This window comes from Schistocerca serialis, chromosome 3, assembly GCF_023864345.2.
Source record: "Schistocerca serialis cubense isolate TAMUIC-IGC-003099 chromosome 3, iqSchSeri2.2, whole genome shotgun sequence".
Lineage (NCBI taxonomy): Eukaryota > Metazoa > Arthropoda > Insecta > Orthoptera > Acrididae > Schistocerca > Schistocerca serialis.
Genome location: NC_064640.1, coordinates 978,291,017 through 978,316,241, shown reverse-complemented (window position 1 = coordinate 978,316,241; position 25,225 = coordinate 978,291,017). Strand labels below are relative to the sequence as shown.

The 25,225-nt window shown below is 44.0% G+C and overlaps 1 protein-coding gene across 1 annotated transcript in view; it reads left to right on the top strand.

Annotated features, from left to right (window-relative positions):
- Positions 1 to 25,225, top strand: part of LOC126471419 (outer dynein arm-docking complex subunit 3) — a 355,522-nt gene that overhangs the window by 188,954 nt on the left and 141,343 nt on the right. Inside the window, exon 7 of the mRNA XM_050099557.1 lies at positions 10,488 to 10,678. Within this exon, the coding sequence (XP_049955514.1) occupies positions 10,488 to 10,678 (191 nt within the window). The remainder of the gene's footprint in view (positions 1 to 10,487; positions 10,679 to 25,225) is intronic.

Below are 25,225 nucleotides of genomic sequence, written 5' to 3'. Positions count from 1 at the left end.
GTCTGTGTGCCGGTAGCTGTGGCCGAGCGGTTCTAGGCCCTTCAGTCTGAAACCGCGCTGCTGCTACGGTCGCAGGTTCGAATCCTGCCTCGGGCAAGGATATGTGTGATGTCCTTAGGTTAGTCAGGTTTAAGTAGTTGTAAATCTAGGGGACTGATGACCTCAGATGTTAAGTCCCATAGTGCTTAGAGCCATTATAACCATTTTTAAGGCTTTCGTTCTATTTGCACAACTAGATAGTCTGAATGCGAGCTGCTCAGAATATGGACTCTGAAATATGACTAACACAATTCCTATCTGCGTGTCTGCAAAGGTGACACTTAACATCTTCAAACTCCGGTGTTAGGACGAGGCGAGAGGTAGGAGACGAATGCGGTAGAAATTCTCTGTGCTCCGTTCGGAGCTGAGCGCATTCCTCAAACTCCCTTGGAGGGACGACAGAATGCTAGTTGCCAATGTGACGAAACTCGAATGGAGGAACACTGCTAAAATTTCTCTGACGTGGTGTACAAATGCGGATTTACTATTTATGAGGTTGGTAGGAGTTTGTGTAGTCTTCCTCTACTTGTTGACATAGCACACGCAGTGTATACTAGGAGGGGCAATGCACTGGATTGCATGGTCGAAGTTTGAGATGGTAAGAATTTTTCTCACGATGCAAGGGAAACGAAAGGCGGCGTTCTTTTCAACTTCCACGATGAACAGGCATTTGTCACAGCTCAAGTAGGCATTTGAAGGCTTAGGCGCAGCTGCTCACAGGAACTCGCCAACGCAGGCAGAAACACCACACTTGCCCCTGGAGCCACCCAGGTGTCTGCCAGCCATGCCTTCAGGCTATTTCAAGGTTTTTAAGTTTTTTCTCTGAAAGTGGGCAGGAAACTCAGAGTAAACCGGAATTCGCTCCATTCCAAAAGTTAGTATTGCCTGCTTTTACTTATGAAATAAAGCGTAACTGAACTGATGCCAAATCGTGAAGCGATATGTACCAACCATATTATAATGTGTACCAAGCTACATTGACATCCGACCTTGACTTCTGGATGCTTCAGTTTTTTTTATTTCTGAAATTCGTTTACACTATTGAACTTTGCTTGACACTAATTTTCTTTTCCGATTTTACGACTCATTCATCCTTCAGCTTATTTCAGTTACTGTGTACTTATATGTGCACTTTTATAGCACCATAAGGCTAGTTGTCTGATACTATGTTCACCAACTGTTCGGTAATCATTCTCATCAAGGAAAAGACTATTTCCTTTCCTCTGTATCTTCTATGCAATATTGGTTCATTACCTACGCAATGTGTATGTATACATTCGTAACAAACTTCTAGATGTGAGGGATGGGGGGCGTGGGGGGGGGGGGGGGGGGCAACTGATCCCTAGATCAAAACAAGTCCGGTGATTATATGTCCTACAACACTGCTGCTTTAGGTGATGTGCACTGGCCACATCAAGGAGATGCTCAAACAGTTTGTCTTTATTGACAATGCGTGCTTGGCGGCCCCTCGACACGGACTGGCAAAGTCTGTTTGTGATACCTGGACTCGCTTAAGCTGCTGATGCACAGTTCCAGATCGTTGATATTGTCAACCTGGGTAGCGTATTTTACGCTTTTCAAATGTTCCCTGAAGCACAAGTACTAAGAGCTGGCAGGCTGGTGCGCCCGACCCTTCACCTTGACAAGGTTTTGCTCAAAACCCGGTGTACATCCAAACTGAGGTGTGCTGGGACCCGTCATGTATGACCCACATAGCGCGACGAACTGCTTTCAGAACCAGAATGGATCGTTCACTCTTCTGCAAGTGAGCGTAATTTTGAAACTTCCTGGTAGATCAAAACTTTGTATAGACCAGGACTCGAACCCAGAACATTGTCTTTCTGCGGGCAAATCTCTTACCCACATAGTTAACTAAGGACGACTGATTGAGAAAACTCTCCATCCAGGTACAAAGATCTGAATAAAATTTTGTGTTTGCTATGCTGATACAGGTTGCGAAATAATGTAAGTCAAGTCACGCGTAAACAATTCACGGTATTCATCTGTGTCTCTGTGCCTGCTCAGCTCGAGAGTTCGCATCAACGCCCTACTAAGATTATAGCCGCTGTCCCAGTTGAAACTGGTCTCGCATATTCTAATTTCTACCGTTTCTTTGATAACAGAATCCCATCACGTAGTTTCATTCAGCTGAATCCTGTACTTATTTTTGAGACTGTGTTCATCAACTGCTGATTTACAGAGACCTTGATTTTTTAGTGTCCTTTGGTGTTCTGCACAGCGATCGATAACGGTAGGGATTGACTGGCCGATGTAGTTGTTTCCTCACAAACAAGGAGTCTTACAAACGGAGACTGTGCTTAACCGGCCGCAGTATCTCCTTTATCTTGTTGGGCGATCGAAAAATAGGTCTTTTGCCTCTTCCTTCCCAACAATCTACCTGTTTTGCTCGATGTAACACCACAGAAGGGAAGAAGTTCAATAGGTAGATCGTCACGTGGTTACCCAACATTTTCGTGTTCTTGTTTAAAGTAGAGCTCCATAACCGTTCTTTCGGAACACGTACTCCAGATTATTAATCTCGGAATCTAAGTTGCCGCTGTCACAAACAGTTGCAGCGCTATTCTTAACGTGCTTAAGAGCTAACTCCGAGAGCTAAGATATAAATCAGTGTGCGTTCCGTAAATGTGTCGTCAACATATCAATAAAATCAAGATGGACGAAATGTACTGACGTATGCCGATCAGTCACAAGCCGTCTATGGGCTATATATGGTTACAATAGCGGCAGCCACGATGGTCACCTGTTGCTGCCGAAGACGAAGGATGTTCTCGTCGAAAAATCGAAATTGTACTCAGATTGACGTGAGAAGCAAACCGAAAACTTTTTATACATAAAATTTCTTATTTTCGGCAGTTTATTGCCTACGGAAATACACAGAAGAGCTGAAGAAACTGGTACACGTGCCTAACATCGTGTAGGACCCCCACAAGCACGCAGAAGTGCCGCAACACGACGTGGCATCGACTCAATTAATGTCTGAAGTAGTGCTGGAGGGAACTGACACCATGAATCCTGCAGGGCTGTCCATAAATCCGTAAGAGAACGAGGGGGTGGAGATCTGTTCTGAACAGCACATTGCAAGGCAACCCAGACACACTTAATAATGTTCATGTCTGGGGAGTTTGGTGGTCAGCGGAAGTTTTTAAACTCAGAAGAGTGTTCCTGGAGCCACTCTGTAGAAATTCTGGACGTGTGGGTTGTCGCATTGTCCTGCTGGAGTTGTCCAAGTCCCTCGGAATGCAGAATGGACATGAATGGATACAGGTGATCAGACAGGTTGCTTACGTATGTGTCACCTATCAGAGTCATATCTAGACGTATCAGGGGTCTCATCACTCCAACTGCACACGCCCCACACCATTACAGAGTCTCCACCAGCTTGAACAGTCCCCTGCTCACATGCATGGTCCATGGATTCACGAGGTTGTCTCCACACCCGTACGCGTCCATCCGCTCGATTCAATTTGAAACAAGACTCGTTCGACCAGACAACATGTTTCCAGTCATCAACAGTCCAATGTCAGTGTCGACGGACCCAGGTGAGGCGTAAAGCTTTGTATCGTGCTGTCATCAAGGGTACATGAGTGGGTCTTCGACTCCAAAAGCCCATATCGATTATGTTTCGTTGATGGTTCGCACGCCGACACTTGTTGATCCCGGCCGCAGCGAAGTCGGGTATTTGATGTTTTACCGGACTGGTGATACTAACGGTACACTTTTGAAATGGTCGTACAGGAAAATCCCCACTTCACGGCTACCTCGGAGATGTTGTGTCCCATTGCTCGCGGGCCGACTGTAACACCACGTTCATACCCATTTAAATCTTCCTAACCTGCCGTTGTAGCAGCAGCAACCGATCAAACGACTACGCCAGACACATGCGTTGCCGATCTGTTTACATATCTCTGTATTTGAATACGCATTCGTATACCAGTTTCCTTGGCGCTTCAGTGTATGTCCAATGTCGGTGAAGGTTTATAAATAGTTTTCATCATTTTCAACAGCTCACAAATGGGTGAGTGAATTCCAACGTGCACTGCATCACTTGAAGACGATCCACGTGAGAAGTGTTCTAAAATCGCAGCCAAGCATGAAAACAATTACAAAATAGTATCGGACAGTTGGTGACTAAATACGTAAGATCTCACTTACATTAAAGGCATATCAGAAGAAAGACTATCGTTCAAAGTCAACTAAGATGGGGCACACTACAGATGGCCCAGTAGTTAAATACTGTCTACAAGCGATTGCAAAAACGAACGTTTCGTTGGTTGCGTAATAGAACCAGCTAATTACGCACACTCGTTTGTTATGGTGGATGAGACATGGATCCTCTACTTCACGCAGGAAACGAAACAACAGCGACAGTAATCGCTGGAAACTGATAGCCTTGCATAAAAAACGGCGAAATGGATTTCATCTCCCGGAAAGACAATGATGTGTGGGGCGCTCGACTGCACGGTCATCTGCACCCGTACAAAGCCCCAGTTGTTACACAGTCCAATTTTTTCGCAGTCCACTCTAGCCACTGTCACAAATGATGATGGTGATGATGAAATGATGAGGACAACACAAACACCCAGTCCCCGGGCAGAGAAGATCCCCAACCCGGCCGGGAGTCGAACCAGCATGTTATGAGTACAAAAGAGGTTCATCTTATAGATTACCTTGAAACAGTAAAATAATATCTGGTAAATACTACTCAAATATTGTGGAACTTTGGACTACAAAAGAAAAATAGGCCCTTTCGTTAGTGCATTTGTTCAGAAAGATGCCATGTCCCATCAACGTCAAACGTCATTACACCGCTCACATGGACAATTCTATCAAATGTTCAAATGTGTGTGAATTCCTAAGGGACCAAGCTGCTGAGGTCATCGGTCCCCCTACTTATACTCTACTTAAACTGACTTATGCTAGGAACAACACACACACCCATGCCCGAGTGAGGACTCGAACCTCCGGCGGGAGGGGCCGCGCAATCCGTCACATGGCGCCTCAAACCGCACGGCCAATCCGCGAGGCGACACTTCTGTCGGAAATCATTTGTTGTGGATGTGAAATGATGCATGTCGCTTATTTGTCACCACAGACGAATTTTCTCAGATGTCGGCAGCAAGTAACAGTAAAACAAGCGTGGCAGATCGTTAGTGTGTACAAGCTACGAGATGCTCTCTTTTAGTAGCTACTCTCGCTACATTTGACATTTTTGTTAGAAGACTGTGCAAAGATCGAATAATTTGCGATATGGAATTTCCTATTAATTTTGCTTCAACTGCAGTTCTGCATTGGATCTCGCGCAAGTTGCATCGTTGGCATTAGACTAAGCGCGTTAATGGAAATATCGCAAAGAATCCAACTGATAAATTGCTTTTTAATTCAACTCGCGTGCGATGCTTTGACCACTTCCGTACATACAAGCTACCATCCATGACTTTGGTACATCACTTTGGTACATCACTGTGTTATACCGAAGTGTCTGTTGCTATCAGCCCATAATTGAAGTTTGTTTCAAAACACTGTAGAAAGAGACCAACTGCTCAGAATGACGTCAGATTTGAATAGTATAATACCAATACAGAGGGAAACGTCATTCAACAAACAAACAAACAAACACAAAAAATTATCCGACTGTAATCCTCAGAATACGCATATCAACAGACGTGCGAATACGGCTGTTCGTCAGTTTGCGTCCGAGACGCGCAACGTGATTGTCTCCATGAAGGATCGCACGCTACTGGTAAAGCTCTTTTACAAGGACGGGGAGTGTGCACCAGTAGCCCAGCAGAAATACCGGACGTTGAAGAGTATGAAACAAGGCATTGGTCCGATGTTGGCTAAAGGTATGGAGAAAATGATTACAAAATCCGAAAAGACAGTATCTTCTGAAGTGGAATGAGGCAGAGGGAGAAAAGCAGTTGATCCAATGTCTGTCGAAAATGCGACCACAATACTCCAGGACGATCCGCCTCCTTAGCTGAATGGTAACGTGCTTGCATCCCATGCAGCGGGCCCCGGGGCCGATTCCCGGCCAGGTCGGAGATTTTCTCCGCTCGTGGAGTGGGTGTTGTGTTATACTCATCATCATCTCATCCTCATCGTCGGCACGCGAGTCGCCCAATGTGGCGTCGACTGCAGTAAGACTCGCACTCGGCGGCCGATCTTCCCCGGATGGGGCCTCATGGCCAGCAATACCGTACAATCATTTCATTTCATTTTACTGCAGGATAGGCCGAGCGGTGGTGTGAAAAAATGCAGTGCATGCGGAATTGACCGAACGTTGGACATGACTGCGAGCACGCTGCATAAATTCCTACGAAACATCCTACATCGCTATCCGTACAAAGTTACCCATACTCGTGAGTTGCTTGCTGCAGACCTGCCAGCAAGACCAATGTTCGCTCTAGAATTTCTTGCTCGCATGGAAGAGGACACTGAATGGTCAAGGAACGTTCTGTGGACAGGCCGAGCCCATTTCCATCTCCTAGAACATGTCAATACACAGAATTGCAGAACACGAGCAATGTAAAATCCGCAGGCACATCAGCAGGTACCACTTCATTCTGCAAATGGTGCGAGTTGACGGCATCATTTATCATAGGGCCATATTTTTTCGAGGAAGGAGTCCTGCCGGTCCTGTTATATGTAGTCACTGGTAAATGCTATGAGAGTCTTTTCCGCAGCACCGCCATTCTAACTCTTGAACAGCGTGGTTGTATGGGTAGTGTAACGTGCGCTTGGGGCACACAATACTCATTAAAGCCTGTACTATGATAAGTGAACGGGGTTCACTTTACAAGACAGGATTTTTGTATATATATTGACCGCGTGTACCTGAATGGTGGCAAATCAGACTTACACCCACTCTGTAATAACAATGATACGTCAAATAAGTCCGAAATACAACTACACGTCAGGACGGGCAAAAAGCAACACAGAAGATGCTACCAATTTGTTAATAATACGGTCGCCAGCCTAATTAGGCATTAACTGAGTTTCTTCTCTGTACAAGTTGATGTACGTTCATGCAAAACAACACGTAGTAACACTGCATAATATAGTAAATTTTAGAACCAGAAAATCTACTGAACTGATAGTTTCACGTTCTGTACTAATATGGAAAAACCATAAATACATAACACTACACTATAATGTATACTACAAAACTTCGTACTGTCTATTGATCTGAATAAAATCTGGCATAGGTTACCCTAGAAATAGCACTTTCGAATCACACACACAATGTCAATTTTCATAAAGGTAAAACACTGATAAATTTTGGCTTTTATATTGACTTTAACTTTGCTGGTCAAATCAGTTTAAAACACTTCAGAATTCAAATGAATAAAAAAAAAGGGGGGGACCCTGAAACTGTTATGATCACTGTATAAAAAAAAATTAATTACTGACACCATTATGCGCTCAAGATTTCCAATATATGAGTTACTACTCTCTTTATCTTATTTCCTACTCATTTAAATACCTTTATATCTGTCTCGAAATAATTAACCTTCATTACTAAATCAATATTAAAGTTATCTTCCAACTTTGTCAGACCTTCGTTATTCATTTACTGGTTCATTAACAAAACAGTTCTTTAAACACCATTCTAACATAGTTAGGTCTGCAAGTAATTATTATTAACACAAAATTTAATTTTTCATTTCGGGACACTCGGATTGCACAACATTTGGAAAGGACCCTATATAGGTTAGTTGTGAGGATAGTTAAATGATAGGAAAGTTCTGGTAAAATTTAAGTTGTTATTGAACAGTATGGAACAAAAGTAACACTGGTCCATACGAATACAGTACTAAAAGTTTCAACCTGTTTGTATCGATGCGGCGGTTGGCGGCGGCGAGATGGCGAGGCACAGAGCACACATACAACCACAGCTATGGCTCTTGACGTATCGGCACTTTAATTCTTCTTAGCGTCGCAATACTTTTCCGTTTAGTGCCTATGGAATTTTGCCATGCTGTATGGGCGTTGGAACGGCATACCCGAGGCTCAATGAAACTACGTCTTCCAAGAGAGCCTACTCGCTCCAGAACGTGTTGCTCAGACCAACGCCAAACTCCAACTACTACTGCTACTACTGAGCCCGTTGTGCCGTGCAGTGCCCGTGCGCATTTTCCCGCGCTCGCCTGCCATCCACCTTTTACCGCTCCCTTACAGGCCGGGTATTCACCCGAGGTTTTGCATTCCACATATCCTAACACATTGCCTACGTATGGACCAGACGCACAGTTTCAATTTTAAACATGTTACAACAGTTTCAACATTTGTTACCTTTCAATTCTATTACAATATTGCTTGACATTTGACATAAACATTAATATTCACATTGAAAATTTGTTTACAGTTTTCTTAACACAATGACACGAAACAAGAAAACAAATGAAATCAGAACATCAATTACTCAAGTTTAACGAAAAATCAGATGGAAAAAAATATTATTTATATGTACAATAGTACAACGTCGTTGTTGTTACAGTAGGACCATTTTTACGCGAGATGGTGGTCCGCAGCACATTACACAGCAGCAGGTGCGGACGCCGACACAGACGCTACAATTATCATCCGTCATTTCCCTACAGCCTGATCATAAGACGCGTCACTTCTGGCTGTGAGGTTATTTGAAAGAAGTTCTGTTCAGTCTTCTAGTTACGAACGTAGCTGAACTGGAGGCACGCATTGCGCAATGCATTCTGAATGTAACCCCCAAGACACTCGACCTGTTGTGAAACATGCTGTTTCTCGATTTCAACTTGTGGCTGAAAACGGTTGACAGCATATTGAACATGTCTTGCGCCTGTCTCTCGATAATTTGAACCCGACGGCTTTTTGCTTTTTATGCTGGTTTTGGCCCCAGTACAATTAAATACCGATTTCATTTCGTTTTTCGTGCGATTTTTGGCCTCAGGATAATTTAAAACCCATTTTTCCCATCCGATATGGTACGCCCTTACCGTGGTGGATGGACTTACCTAACTAACAGTACCACAACTGTTGACTGCCGAACTAGTGCATTCATGTACATTGAACAGTACTGATGGTTTAATGGGCAACTTAAACCATAGCCGTCGTATTGCGCTTCGTCTGTCATTTATAGCCAACCCTATTTACGTGAAGACTCTTACAGTACCATCTACTGGTAAAAGTTTCGTTAATTTTTTTTTGTTCCATGATGTTTCCCCTGCGTCAATAATATTCTGTTCAAATTTGACGACATTCTGAATAGTGGTTCTCTTTCTACAGCGTTTTGAAACTGGTACTTTAATTGTGGATGCCCTGTATTTCCTCCGTTGCACGCTGGTATCAGATTCCACTGTCGTACTGCACGAGACCGTGTCCAGAGAGCCGCAGATCTTCACCTGAAACCCGTTCCACTTATTTCTCTGGGGAGGCTACTGAAAGCTCAAGTTCAAGCAATTCATTAAACTCTCGGTATCTTTCCAAAAAAAGTGTAATGAAACCCCTCACTCGTCTCTTTGGCGGTACGGGCCAAACAGCGGGGTCACGATGGCAGACAACGTGCAAATTAATAGCGACGTAATAAAAATTGTCATCGAATGGTTTTGACGATTACGCGTGTGAAGTGGTAGCATACATCCATTAATCAGAGGTATGTGCGGCAATACCCTCGTATAGATCAGACTTTTCCTTAATGTGTTGTTGACTGAAGGTGGTTCTTCCGTCAAATAGAGACTCTCTGATCCCTATGGTTCTTTGGATCAGGTGTAGATTGTGTCCCAGTATTGGAGTTCATCTCCAGCCTATCTTTCGTTTTCATATTTCTGCACAAACACTCAGACGATACAATACACTTAACCAGCACTGATTTCGGTCTTCCACACTACCTAGAAAAGCGCTATACACAGACCGGACGTAAGCAATGGCGTATGACTAGGAGCTTGCCTTAAGAGCAATCCTACATTGACAGCAACCTAGGCGGCGAACGGAGCCAAAATTTCTTGCCTGGAAGTAGCTTGTGCCACCAAATTCACGGGAACACCTTTTCTGACGCTTTACTCGCCAAATTCAACCACGTGTAATAAGAACCACAGTCGCACTTTTTCTTATGTGAATACGCCTATTTACCACACTATCTACTCCTTGATTGTTTATTGTCAAACTAGCAACTCCGTGCAGTAAATATATTTAGACTGACATAAGGCTAAAATGGTGATGACAGGGCCCTCAAAAATTATGTGAATACGAAGAATGTTGTCGATGGCTAAGACTACACCACAGTAAAGATAAGCGGTTTACATATAAAATTCGTTACATACCAAAATTTGATTTTGTTCGTCTGTCCAGATAATTTTGGTCACATAGTCCAGCGAGTGTGTACTGCTAAAGTGAGATATAAAGTTTTATATCTTATGGAAGAACGTCAGCTACAAGTCGGCTTCAATTATCAGAGTGCAGGTAGAGGAACGACGTTTGGAGCTAGAGCGCTTAGAAAGACGAATTTTTCCTACGAGTCGCCCTATGGTACATCAAGACTCAACGAGTTCAAACGATGCTGCTCAGACGATGGCCGAAGAGACGGCAGCTGCAGCGGCGACGGATTTCCTTGAAAATGCGTTTGCCAAACTGAAGGAAGCAACAGGTGAAGCCGTGCTGCTTGATACTAGCGCTACTATCTCTTGCTTGCTCCGTGATTTCGCTTGTAGATACCTCGAGCACGATAAACCTACACTGCATTGCAGTGACATTCTCTTTTCTATTGTTCCATAATTTTTTATTTTCTCATTCCCTAGGTGTAACGGTATTTTTCTTTACAATGTTAATACGACAAGTTTGCGACTATAGAAACAAATACAAAACAAATATTAAGTACTAATCCATAAAATTGCACCTACTAATACAGCACAACAATTGTGAACATTGTTGAAACGCCAAAGAAGCAAGAATAATTCAAGGGTGTGAGCCGCGCGGGATTAGCCGTGCGGTCTCAGGCGCTGCAGTCGTGGACTGTGCGGCTGGTCCCGGCGGAGGTTCGAGTCATCCCTCGGGCATGGGTGTGTGTGTTTGTTCTTAGGATAATTTGGGTTAAGTATTGTGTAAGCTTGGGGACTGATGACCTTAGCAGTTAAGTCCCATAAGATTTCACACACATTTGAACATTTTTGAACAAGAGTGGGAAATTAAACGGATTTGTAACCTGGTATTTTATTGACATCCAGCAGTGATAAGTAACGAAGAGATTTTGATCATTTAGGGTCAGTCCAAGAGAATCCTCATTTTTGTTTTTTGTCGTTTTATTATTTTCGTAATATCTAGCCCAGTAAATTTGTCATTTTGAGCTGAATGTTAAATTTCTACATCTTTACATATATGTTTCGCTAATGGCCTGCGAATGGGAATCATTTCACCTGTTTCTAGCTTCTATACTGTACATCTAACATTGTACAGACCGATTTTCATGTCTTTCGAGCGTAGTACGAACCACATTCTCCGCAGGTAGTTTCGCGTAGAACAGTTTAGTTCAGAGGACACTACTTGTCTTGGAACGAAGTCGCCTACTACACTATTGAAACAGTTAACAAAAATCTACCTAACACCACTTGCTGTTCACTAGCTTTATGCACGAGCATCTGAAAAAAATGTGAATCGTGTCTCATAGCTGAGACATATACATCAGTCTGTGAAATATTGACGGCACAGCACTGAAATTGGAAATCTCTCAAAACTTATTACACATTCACGTAACAGTTTTCGGAAGCCAAACACATAATATATAATAAACGTAGAAATTTTACATCCAGGCCGAAACGGAAAAATAGACAGGACTGGAAATGCTGGAAATTAAGAAAAAATTGAAAGACTCTCTTGGGCTGCTACGAAATATTTCGGTTGCTCATTACAACTGAAGTTCGCTAAAACAAATGCCATAAATCGCTTTAGTCTTCTTCGGTAACATTTTGGTGGGCTTTGTAAGTGTACTAGCGACGTTTCCTGCACTTCCACCACGGAAAAGATGTATAACAACGTTTAGCACTTTGCCTCTGATCTGCCTGTAGACTCTTCGTTTCTGCACACGCCAGGTAGTTGCAGTAATTGTTATTGAACGAGAAAATAGGATAGTAACCGTAAGATAAAAGTTCGTGCGGCACTGGCTACAGCAAAGTATATTGTCAATGTAATTATTACAACGTTTAATCAAATCGCATGATTTGGTCAGTTAAAAAGAATAATTTGTACTACATTGTGCATCAATAAATAAAGGTGCTATAAATATTTCATTGAGCATGATATCTAAAATCTGACATAAATGAAGAGCCAAAATAAATTTTAAATACGAGGGTAATCCGAAAAGTAAGGTCTCCTTTTTTATATAAGTACATAGACCTGTTTATTTCTACAGTGGTTTACATCAGTTTACAGCTATTTTTCGACATAATCACCATTTCTGTCGATGCATTTTTGTAGACGCTGCGGCAGTTTATGTATGCCCATGTCATACCAGCTCGCCGCCATGCTGTTCGTCGTGAATTTCTGTCCGACCAGCTGCAAACTCTCTACACCACTTACGAACATTTTTCACATCCATGCACGATTCACCATGCACTTCCGCAAATTGGCGATGGATTTCAATCGGTGCAGTGCCCTTTGCGTTCAAAAACCGAATAACTGTGCGCAATTCGCACTTGGCGGTAACATCCAACGGGAGCTCCATTCTCAACGGCTACCAAGCCAAGACTGAGCGCCTCAGCGCTGCGTTCGCATGTTTACACACAGCACGTGAAGCACTCTAAACAGAGTTCGGTACTTGTACAAAAAAAAGGAGACCCTACTTTTGGGAGTAGTCTCGTAATTGTTTGTTATGAGCACACTTGAAGAAAGAAGGGACATTGGGAAATTGAGGAACGTTTGCGCAACTATTTAGCGCCGCATATTACTCGTTCTGTGCGTTCAGTGAAGAGCCGTGCTTTGTTTAGCGCGGTTCACATTGTGTAGTGATTTTTAACAATGAACTCTGTGATTGTTAGTTCCGTCAACGTAAAAGTGGGAGCCGTGATACAGCTTTTACATGAGGACAAACGTAGACATTAAGGCATTAAACGAACTCTTCTTGCAATTATTGGTGAAGATTTGATGAATGCGGGAGGAATCCTGAAATGTTGCTGAAAACTTAAGATTTGGTGAACAGGTGCACACGAGTTGACCCGCCATGTTACCGTATGGTATGAGGAAGGAGTATTTAAACTGATGCCTCAGTGATGAAGCAGTTTATCTACCGAAGTGGATTATTTATATCGAAAGCAACTTTTGTTCTGTTTCCATAATACTGTTAGTAAGCATCTTTGTGGTAGGAAACAGACTTTACTGTCCAAATGACCATATAATTACATTTCATACTCGAGGAGCTTTTCGGAATAGGAGCTGAAATTAGACAATAAGGAAGCGGCCTGTTCAGAAATGTTGATTAAATATCTATGCAAGGAACTGATAGTCTCTGGTACCTCGTAAGTGAATTGATGTTCATGTTTCATTCGTGAAAAATGGTTCTGGTAGATTAGATAAGCAAATAAATACTCAGCTGCTCAGCACCTGCTTACATATCTCTTTTTCCTGCTGGTAACACCCATTTTTTGTGTCCGGCGGTCGTAAATTACTTTATTTCTTTCGCTGGACGTCATCCTACCGTCACATCTTCATTTCCCCGAAGGCAAATGGAGGAGGTCGTGTTCACGATCTACCCTTAATTTGTGTAAACTTTTGTTTCTTCGTTCTCGTGTTTCATGTATTTGTAAAGCGTGCTTTTGAAGCAGACAGCGCAAACCATCCAGTATCTGCGTAGACGAGTGTCTACAAAAATGTGAAAAAAGCAGGAACATGAGCCATGATTGCAGGAGAGCTGAATGTCACTAGTAAGTACGAATACGTTTTTATTTCACAAAATTATTTTTTTATGTAGTTATTATTTATTATTAGGTACACCGACAAGTACAACAAACAATGTCTATCGAATTTATGTCCTACTGACAAAATAATCAGCAAAAGTTTCGAGGACTCGAATTGCAACATGGGTTGATCTCCGATTGGTAGCATACGTTGACAACACCGCTTGCACAGGCCGTATGACTTCTTCACTTTGATCATTAGCTGAACATTCACTCTCATTCTTCAATGAAGTTATGCAAACTGCAAGCTGCTTTAACTATGTAATCTGCAGCTAACTCATCTGTATCTGTGGCTCTCAGAAATACACGCCATTTCATAGCCAATATACCGAATGCGCTTCCAACGACACGACATGCTCGAGAGAGCTGTACATTGAAACAATTTTTTCCTGAGATTTTTTTTCGGCTTTTGGATAAGGTCTGATTAGGTACGTTTGAAGTGCGGAGCCTTCGTCACCAACGATAACGTGAGAAACGGGGATTTGTGTGTAGTGGGATTGGAGGTAGAATTTTATTTCCAGCAATATATTGTCGGTAGAATACTGAATTCTCAAAACTAGTAGTGCCACTATGTCGTCCATAATTTTCTATATAAACGGCCACAAACTTTTAGAGTGGGTCTACCAAAGCCGAAAAAACGAGTGAAAACTAATTTTTGTAACAATAGTAGTCAGGTACACTATTCTTGGGACATTTTAATTTGATGGGTTTTCCATCTATGCTTCCAACACGATTCGGAAAACCCCATAGTGCTGAAAAATCTTCCTCAGCTTTGGTCAACACTGTGGCGTTGGAGGACACAAACAGATTGGCTGAAAAATGTTCGCCAGCCGAAGTGGCCGTGCGGTTAAAGGCGCTGCAGTCTGGAACCGCCAGACCGCTACGGTCGCAGGTTCGAATCCTGCCTCGGGCATGGATGTTTGTGATGTCCTTAGGTTAGTTAGGTTTAACTAGTTCTAAGTTCTAGGGGACTAATGACCTCAGCAGTTGAGTCCCGTAGTGCTCAGAGCCATTTGAACCATTTTTTTTTTTTTTTTTTTTTTTGAAAAATGTTCCACATTTCTTGTTGTGGTTGGCAGGAGAGCCAACACCGTGTTACTAGAGGAAGCCGAAAGGCACGCGTTTTAGCTCACGCAGGCTGGCGTGAGGTCTGGAACAGGACAAGGAAATTAGAATTTAGAAAAAACGGACGTAGCTGGTGGAATACTTAACTTTAATCCATTAATGGTGAACGTCGCTCTTGTCGGTACATGATTCAGTATCAATAGTAACTGGTAATGGCGCCTTGCTAGGTCGTAGCAAATGACGTAGCTGAAGGCTATGCTAACTATCGTCTCGGCAAATGAGAGCGTATTTTGTCAGTGAAGCATCGCTAGCAACGTCGGTTGTACAACTGGGGCGAGTGCTAGGAAGTCTCTCTAGACCTGCCGTGTGGCGGCGCTCGGTCTGCAATCACTGATAGTGGCGACACGCGGGTCCGACGTATACTAACGGACCGCGGCCGATTTAAAGGCTACCACCTAGCAAGTGTGGTGTCTGGCGGTGACACCACATTTCTCGATTAACTTCACACACTATCTTGCAAACTGTTGAACGACCCAAGCAGAAATAAAAAGTGATGGTCTGCAAACTGTCGCCTATAGCCAAATATCTGCAAAACGTGAGTTTGATGGCATAGATAACTTGTTTCTCACTTATGTTGACATGTTCAGAAATTCCAGGCAACAACACAAGCAATGCTGGAGAAAGAGCTGGCTACACTCTTCGTAAGAACAGAGATGAGAGAGCTTCGTACACCTGTTCACTCACATGGAGTATCCACTCTCCGCTCTCCATTGCAGTCTGATAATTCTCCCTATTTCTGAATGAATAATAATACGGCATATGGCTCGGTAGATACGCCCCAGTTTATCACAGTATGAATCCCATTGGCTCATCAGCCAATGATTCGTTTGAAAATCCACGTTACTTCTATGACAATGACGAGACCCATTCCCAATCATATTGGATATTTGTATTTGTAAATAATAACTAATGTTTGTAATGTATATTACTTATTATTATGTTTGAAATGTTAACTGACATATTGAAGTAAGTTACTGTTCATATAAGATAGATGCGAGTATATTTTTGATTAACTTACCTCAGAGAAACTGCTAATATTTCCCTAGTTCCAATAGATCTTCTCGAGTTCGTTGTGATCTTCTCAATGTTCTGTTGCAGTAGGTCATGTAGTTCCTAGCAACTTTTTTAAGATGGCAAGAACTATGCCCCTTACATGAAGTCATTAAAGGTCACCAAACTCACATTGAGTGAACAGTAGGGCTGAACAAAAATGACTGACAAGGCACAATGCATCTTGTAGAGGGTATAGTATGGATGTATTGGGATAATTAATGTTGGGTGATGGTTTAAAGTAATTCACGCGACATGAAAACTTTGTGGAAACACGTAGATTTACTGGAGCCTAGTTTATCCTAAGGAAGTATTCAGAGTTGACCGTGACCGTGCTGGGGAACGACAAAGGGAAGCGCCAATAGGCAACTTAGGACGGCTCAAACTCTGAGAAAGCTGTAACGGGGCGCGGCCTCGAGCTGCCTTAAGATGAGTAATAGTGAGGGCGGGGTGGTTGACCCCATGCTGGTGTACCAGGAAGCAGATGGAGAACTTGTACGCCTGTTGATAAATGTCCGTCGTCCCGTTTTCAGTGAAACATGCGAGAAAGCTGCGCAAAGCTACGGTGGAGCGGTCAACAGAGGCCAATATATGCGTGTTTGTGACTATAGCAACTTCATGCTGAACTCATGGTCTGCAGAGTCTGAAGTAAATCAGGTGAAGAGCGACAGAATGAAATACGCCGGCCTCTGATGGGAATGTAGGACCAAGGAATTTGAAGTACTCTCCTGGGAGTCAGAATTCCGGAAAAATTGGTGTTTTGTGCAGACGCTAACCTTGATGGGTGGCCTGGGAGGAGCTAAATAGCAGAAGTTGAGAGGAAGGGAAATTTTGTGGGAATTTGTTCACTTCCCAGAGCAGGCATTGGTCGGCGCTGGGAAGCGACGCATAATTAATGTGACTTGCGCTGCAATTGGCGTAAGTGATTTTGCTGGAGGGGAAACTGAGGCCAAGAGCGGACTGGGAGAAGTCTCCGTAGCTCTCTTCCGTTCCCAGCTTGCCTATAGTGCGGACGTGGCGTTCTTTACTGAGCTTGCCTGAGAGAGAATGAACATCTCTGCAGTTTAGGACTTATCAAACAGAAAGATTGAGCTTGGTGATAGAAAGTTTTCGTTCAGCTATGTACTGAGCAAGATAGCTAGGAGTGAATAGACGAGCGCAGCCTTGCAGCACCACGAGGTTGGCCGACGTCCACACAACAATGACGCCCCGCCACGCTGAATTCGGTGATACTGCGCCCGCTCCGGCTCGAATTTGTCGGATCACGTCGGCAAAGTTTCCACGAGGGTTTCACGGGCCGTGTATTGTAGAATTCTTCTCACACTTCGCATTACGCCTGGGTCAGTCGATAGGAATTGATTTTTATTTATCGCACTTTACTCCACGTAAACGCAATTTATTACCACTGCCTGTTAGGACAGTCATGTAATTGATGGCTGAAGGTCGGGAGTTAAAATACATTTTTGCTAATCGACTGCATCTGTTTTGAATCAAGTAGTTGAAATCCCAAGTCACTTTCTTAATTAATTTTATGTTCAACATTTGGATTTGGTGTTCAATAGCTGAATATAACATCAATGTGCACCCCTTTTTAATGAAAAGGAATCAATTCTGAATCAATTAATGTCAACACTGCCACCACAGTTCAATCAGGAGTCACAGGGACTTATTACTTTCTTTGCGTTATCCGATATTGCGGCAGGTTTGCACTCTCTGTTGATCTGTTAGTCAGTTACCTGGGGTGAACACACGCCAAAGCCAGATAAGTGACGGGTGGGATGTTACACTTTGTCTTGACACACGGAAATATAAAAGAATCTAAGTTCATGTGACTGCAGTTCATTACAGAGACAGTGGTATTAACCAAGTTGCTCTGTTTTTTTCATTAATTCAGTGCACCTAGTACCGTCTTTTCCTTCTACTGAACTGTAGTGCTAAAAGAAGCAAGAGTTGCTCCTCATCGGAACTACTTATTTTCCAAGAAAAACTTGAAAAACATTTTAACCAATGGAAAACATTACTGTGAACGTGCTCTGCGGAAAGCCACAACACTGACTGGGTGGCTGACACAGATATCGCTCTGTGCCATATCGTCGACCGCTGAGAAGATATCACAGCCCACCGCGCCCTGTGTGACAAAGCCTTTACCCATCTCCATTGTCCCTGAAAGTTTGTAATGTCATCGCGAAATCACCCTTTGTACAGGGTGGTCAGATTTTTATATCTTTGGCTACCTAAAGGAAGACGTCCGCCCCCTTAGCCGAATGGTGAGCGCATATAACTGCCATTTAGCGTTCCCGGGTTTGATTCCCGGTGGGGTCACATATTTTCTCTGCTCGGGGACTGGATTTTGTTGCCCCAATGTGGCCTCAACTTGCAACACGGAGGCCGAACTTCCCCAGCTGGGGCCTCCAGGCCACCTGTGCCTTACGATTATTTCACTTTTTTTAAAGTACGACATGCATGGACGTCGGTTTCAGTCGGAAGAGGAAGTGTAAGAGTGGATGCGGTTGTGGATCCGTCATCGGCCAATCGCTTTCTGTTAGAGGGGAACTGATCGCCTCGTCTCACAGTGGGATAGGTGTCTTAACGCATGTGATGATCAGAGAAATCAGATCTCGCTCGGAAAGATATAAGTGTTCGTTTCTCCTGCGTGCTGTACGAGATTGGGATAACAGAGAATTATTGTCAAGGTGGTTCGATGAACCCTCTGCCAGGCTCTTAAATGTGATTTGCAGAGTATCGATGTAGATGTAGTTTACTTTTGAATGAGACCATTCCACGATCACGTTGTGGCGAGTGTACGATTTCCATTTGAGTGCCCCTCATAGTTCAACAGTAACTACACGGTCTTCATCAGAACTTCAGAAAGACAGAAGAAACTTCGCGCATCACAAACTCTGTCAGACAGCATAATTGTCGCAATAATGAAGTCAGTGTTACTTCGTAACTGTGATTCGTAAATCGAATTCCGGGTTGGAAGTTAAGTGAAGGTGAACCGTAAAATGCTTACGATATTGGATCATGCAGGCCTTGGGCAGTACCAATGCCCAAGTACCGCAACATCACTTATGACAATGTATCACCAAAATTTGATCTACTTTATAGTAGGTGTTTCGTTCTCCACGTTTGCAAGCTGCACTCCTGAAGGTTCCACAAACAGTCTTTTTCCATTAGCTAAATATGAGGTTGGGAGATGAGAAGACATCGTAACTTCACTTTCCGCTAAAGTAGTAGTTACAATAATATTGTTCTGAACAGTCGATATCGTGACTTGTAATAATTGACCACCGCTTTTCTATTGTCCAACCGGGCAGGACGGCGCAGTGCCTGCTAGCCGCTGACGCGTTCCGAGCTTTCTGCGGCCGACAGCGCGCTCTGTCTCTTCCGGCCGGACAATACCTGTTTACCTGGACGTCAGTCCACGCCTTCGACATATTGTCCGGCAGGGTGCACTGAAGACTTGTCGAGGTGGCAGCACTGAGGTAGTAACAGCGTACACTCCCGTAATCTTACAAGTGGAGCACTTTCACAGAAACGTTTCTATTTGACAAAACGCTTCTCACACTTTCAAACAAATATTCACAGTGCAGTGTGAATGAATCCATACTACTGGCCATTAACATTGCTACACCAAGAAGAAATGCAGATAATAAACGGGTATTCATTGGACAAATATATTATACTAGAACTGACATGTGATTACATTTTCACGCAATTTGGGTGCATAGATCCTGAGAAATCAGTACCCAGAACAACCACCTCTGGCCGTAATAACGGACTTGATACGCCTGGGTATTGAGTCAAAGAGAGCTTGGATGGCGTGTACAGGTACAGCTGCCCATGCAGCTTCAACACGATACCACAGTTCATCAAGATTAGTGACTGGCGTATTGTGAAGAGCCAGTTGCTCGGCCACCATTGACCAGACTTTTTCAATTGGTGAGAGATCTGGAGAATGTGCTAGCCAGGGCAGCAGTCGAACATTTTCTGTATCCAGAAAGGCCCGTACAGGACCTGCAACATGCGGTCGTGCATTATCCTGCCGAAATGTAGGGTTTCGCAGGGACCGAATGAAGGGTAGAGCCACGGGTCGTAACACATCTGAAATGTAACGTCGACTGTTCAAAGTGCCGTAAATGCGAACAAGAGGTGACCGACACGTGTAACCAATAGCACCCCATACCATCACACCAGGTGATACGCCAGTATGGCGATGACGAATACACGCTTCCAATGTGCGTTCACTGTGATGTCGCAAAACACGGATGCGACCATCATGATGCTGTAAACAGAACCTGGATTCATCCGAAAAAATGACGTTTTCCCATTCATGCACCCAGGTTCGTCGTTGAGTACACCATCGCAGACCCTTCTATCTGTGATGCAGCGCCAAGGGTAACCACAGCCATGGTCTCCGAGCTGACAGTCCATGCTGCTGCAAACGTCGTCGAACTGTTCGTGCAGATAGTTGTTGTCTTGCAAACGTTCCCATCTGTTGACTCAGGCATCGAGACGTGGCTGCATGATCCGTTACAACCATGCGGATAAGATGCCTGTCATCTCGACTGCTAGTTATACGAGGCCGTTGGGATCCAGCACGGCGTTCCCTATTACCCTCCTGAACCCACCGATTCCATATTCTGCTAACAGTCATTGGATCTCGACCAACGCGAGCAGTAATGTCGCGATACGATAAACCGCAATCGCTATAGGCTACAATCCGACCTTTATCAAAGTCGGAAACGTGATGGTACGCATTTCTCCTCCTTACACGAGGCATCACAACAACGTTTCACCAGGCAACGCCGGTCAACTGCTGTTTGCGTATGAGAAATCGGTTGGAAACTTTCCTCATGTCAGCACGTTGTAGGTGTCGCCACCAGCGCCAACCTTGTGTGAATGCTCTGAAAAGATAATCATTTGCATATCACAGCATCTTCTTCCTGTGGCGTCTGTAGCACGTCATCTTCGTGGTGTAGCAATTTTAATGGCCAGTAGTGTACGTTTGCTCTTAAGAAACCACTGGCAGGTTTAACTTTGACGCTTCACTCTTACTTAAATATACACTGAAGCGCCAAAGAAACTGGTATAGGCATGCGTATTCGAATGCACAGATATGTAAACAGGCAGAAAACGGTGCTGCGGTCAGCAGACAACAAGTGTCTGGCGCAGCTACAATGGCAGGTTATCAAGATTTAAGTGAGTTTAACGTGGTGTTGTAGTCGACGCACGAGCGATGGGACACAGGAACACTCTTCTGAATTGAAACACTCCCGCTTGCCACCAAACTCCCCAGACATGAACATTATTTGAACATATCTGGGATGCCCTGCAACGTGCCGTTCAGAAGAGATCTCCAGCGTACTCTTACGGATTATGTACAGGCCTGCAGGATTCACGGTGTCAGTCCAGCCCTACTTGAGACATTAGTCGAGTCCATGCCACGTCGTCGTATGGCACTTCTGCGTGCTCGCTGGAGACCTACACGATACCAGATGTACCAGTTTTGGTTCTTCTACACTGCCTGACAAAAAAAGTGAAGCACCCAGAAGACATGTTCGAATGTCGACGAAACTTTGTATATGTAAACAACTTCGGGTTGGTATGTAAATGATTAGAGCTGCAGTTCTCTCTGACATGTGCAATGGCCACCAGAATGGGTTTGTCTTACTTGTGTTTAGTATTGTGACCAGGCTGTGTAGGGTATACAAGGGATATGAAAAGTGTCAGATGTTGAGTGATCTTCTGTGAAGGACACAGAGATACTGTGTACTCATGTGTGACAGTCGTCATCACCTAATGGAGTTTCAAAGGGGCCCTATTATGGCTCTCGATTTGGCCAGCTGGTCGTGCAGTGTCCAAATACATGGAACATTCAGATGTGACAGTGGCCCGAATTTGGACTGCACGGAAACTTCAGGCCAGCCATACCCGTCGTCAAGGTTCGGATCGACCACGTCAGAACACAACAAGGGAGGATCGCTGCATTGTGCACCGAGCACATCGTATTCCTTCACACCTGCAGTTGCCATCCGAGAACAAGTAATGGACTCCCTGCACCACCGATAAGAGATTAACAGCAACTGGACTACGGAATTACCGTCCCACGTGCAGGTTGTCGTTACCATCACAACACAAAAGGTATTGGAGCACAGTGTTACTGCTGGAGTCGTGGTGTGGGAAGCTGTCGGCTAAGGCTTCAAGTCAAAGCTGGTAGTCATTAAGGGAACGTGGACAGCACAGCCGTACGTCAGTCATCTGCGTTCTCATGCGCTACCTCTCATTCGTTAGTATGGTGGTGCCATTTTTCAGGAGGATAATGCAAGTGCACATATGACACGCGTCTGTATGATTTTGAGGTACTCTTGTGGCCGGCAAGATCCCCAGATCTCTCCCATACGTGGGACCAGCTCCGGCCCAGTGGCAGTGCCAGTATCCAGGGTACCACAGTTGTGTTGGCGAGCCACTATACAGGGATACAAGGGCATTATGACACCCACAGGGGGCTTATACTGCCAGGTTCACTGTAAAATTAACTTTCTACCCTCTCAAACAGGGAAATTTCATTTCGTTTCCTCCTCTCCAGGGTGCTTCACCTTTCTCATCAGGCAGTGTATTAAGCCCTTTTTGAAACTGTCTTCTCATTCGCACACTTGACGACTTGTTTATTTTGGAATCTTTTAAAACCAAATCCCTTCGATAGCATCATTCTGCTCCGAGCTTCCTCACTAGTCTTGAAGTCCAGTTTTGTTTAACAGCAGTTGTGAAGTTTTCGCAAAGTTGGTAATTCTTTGTATTTTTCGTAATATAGCACAAACGGCTGCCTAATGATACAGTTATCCACATCGTAAATCGATATAAATTGTAGCCACTTGTCTCTATCTTGTTGCGTGTAGGTACTTGAATCCAACTCCATTCAGCGTTACATCTCTACTGCCGTAATTTACACATCATTGACTTACTCGACCTTGGGCAATCCGTAATCTTATCCACGAGCACTGTCACACCTTTCTGCTTCTACTCATCAATACATTTAATGATCTTAACAGCAAGCCGTCTTTGCAATGTGTAAAGAGATCTCCACCCCCTCGTCCTCTTACGGAATTATGGGCAGCCCCGCTGGATTCGTGGTGTCAGTTCCCTCCAGCACTACTTCAGACATCGTCGAGTCCAGCCACGTCGTGTTGCGCCACTTCAGTGTGCTCGAGGAGCCCTACACGATATTAAGCAGGTGTACCAGTTTCTCTGGCTGTTCAGTGTATTACGGGTGAGTGCGTGTGAAGTAGAAGGATTAACAATTTTTTGACACGTATCATAAGGACAAACCTTATAAAAACACGCGAGAAGGCGCCTTACCATTCGTAGCATTTCTTACCTAGGTAAGAGGCTTCATTTTGTGATGTGGAATAAAGAGCGTCAGAAGTATCACGGTTGTTAGTAAGACATTTTCTGAGGAGTCTATGAGGTGGGTAATAAATTTTTCATTTTCTGCCACCTCCTTCTATGTGGTTAGGGTCACGTCCTGAAGATCATTATGGGTTCTTGGCGCGGGGTCGGGCCAGTTTCATCGTATGGCAAGTTACGTTATTGCACTTACGTTTTGAATAGAGTTCAGGTCTAGTGCAGAAGAAATTCAATTAAGAAGATAAATCTCATTCTACTCGACAAACCACTCCTGCACCATCGCTGACATGTGTAGGAGGCTGTCCCGCTGGAAACAGATTACTCTCTCAGGATATAGTCGTCGCATTTATGGGACCGCAACCTTGCTTATAATATGTGTATACTGGGCAGCATCAAGTTGACCATCCATCGTGTGAAGCATCCCAAGTACACGGGAACACATGCAGCTCCAAACTGTCACAGACACACCACCATTTCAAGACGATTCATGTATGTATCTGAGGTCGAACCGGAAGCGCGTATACTCGTACCGGACCATCGTTCGCTAAGAAATGTCACGTCCCGCCAGTCATTATCGGCACTGTCCTCAGCAAACGCTAACTGGTAGACTCGATGACTGCGGAGCCTCTCCTTGATGGCTGCTAGTTTGCTAACCATTCCGGCCTCCCGAAGCCGGAGTCGAACCGTGTCCATCGACTCGGGAAATGCAGTAATATGTTTCAACTGCGTCGCGTTTAGAAAGGGATTTTGCCGTGGCTTGGTGACAAGTCCAGTTTCCTGAACAGGCGTTGTTAAACGCCAATATCTAGTTACTACACGCCTACCGGATTCTCCAGTACCTTGATAACGTTTTATCCATAGTCGCGCAGTGCTCCCAGGAACGTCATACCGTGCCTCACCCTCCGATTTCGTCAAATTCCTTTCCTCCACAAGAGCAGACACGGTAACGAATAGCCCGGTGACGATGACGATGAGGCATGCCGCATGAACAATGTGACTCGACTGAAAGAGACATGATGCAGGTATTTGATCTCGCTCGTGCACTGCCATTCGCTATTACAGAACGAATTGTGTGCTTGCATACCTAACTCGCCACGACAGACTGTCAATCTCTTAACTTCTAATATCAATGAAACTGTGTCAATAATTTTCACGTATTACGTAAAATAGAGATAGAAAATTTAAGTTTCGACTCCAGGGGGGTCATTATCCACCAGAAGTAACTCTCACTGATTTATAGCCAAAATGCTGTCGCATATCATCGAAATGTGTTTCATATAATACTACTGAGGGCTTCATAGACTTGAAATTGTTGAACCAGAAGAATGTGTCTTTTATGGCGAAAAAGAAGAAAAGAGATTCATATGGATTCGAGCGTTAGACACTTTGTATACGAGGGTTGCCCAGAAAGTAATGCACCGCATTTTTTTTTCTCGGCCGAAAACAATGCTAAGAATGCGAAACATTACATATGTATCATTTGAAGTCTCCTGTGTGAGCGGGTCAAGTTTCCGTCACTTCCGACAGATAGCGTACCTGGAGGAAAGTTTCAAAATGGCGTCTGTATGAGATGTATGTGACAATCAACGTGCCATCATTGAATTTCTCACGGCAGAGAAAGAAACTATGGGAAATATTCACAAACGCTTGTGCAAAGCCTATGGAGC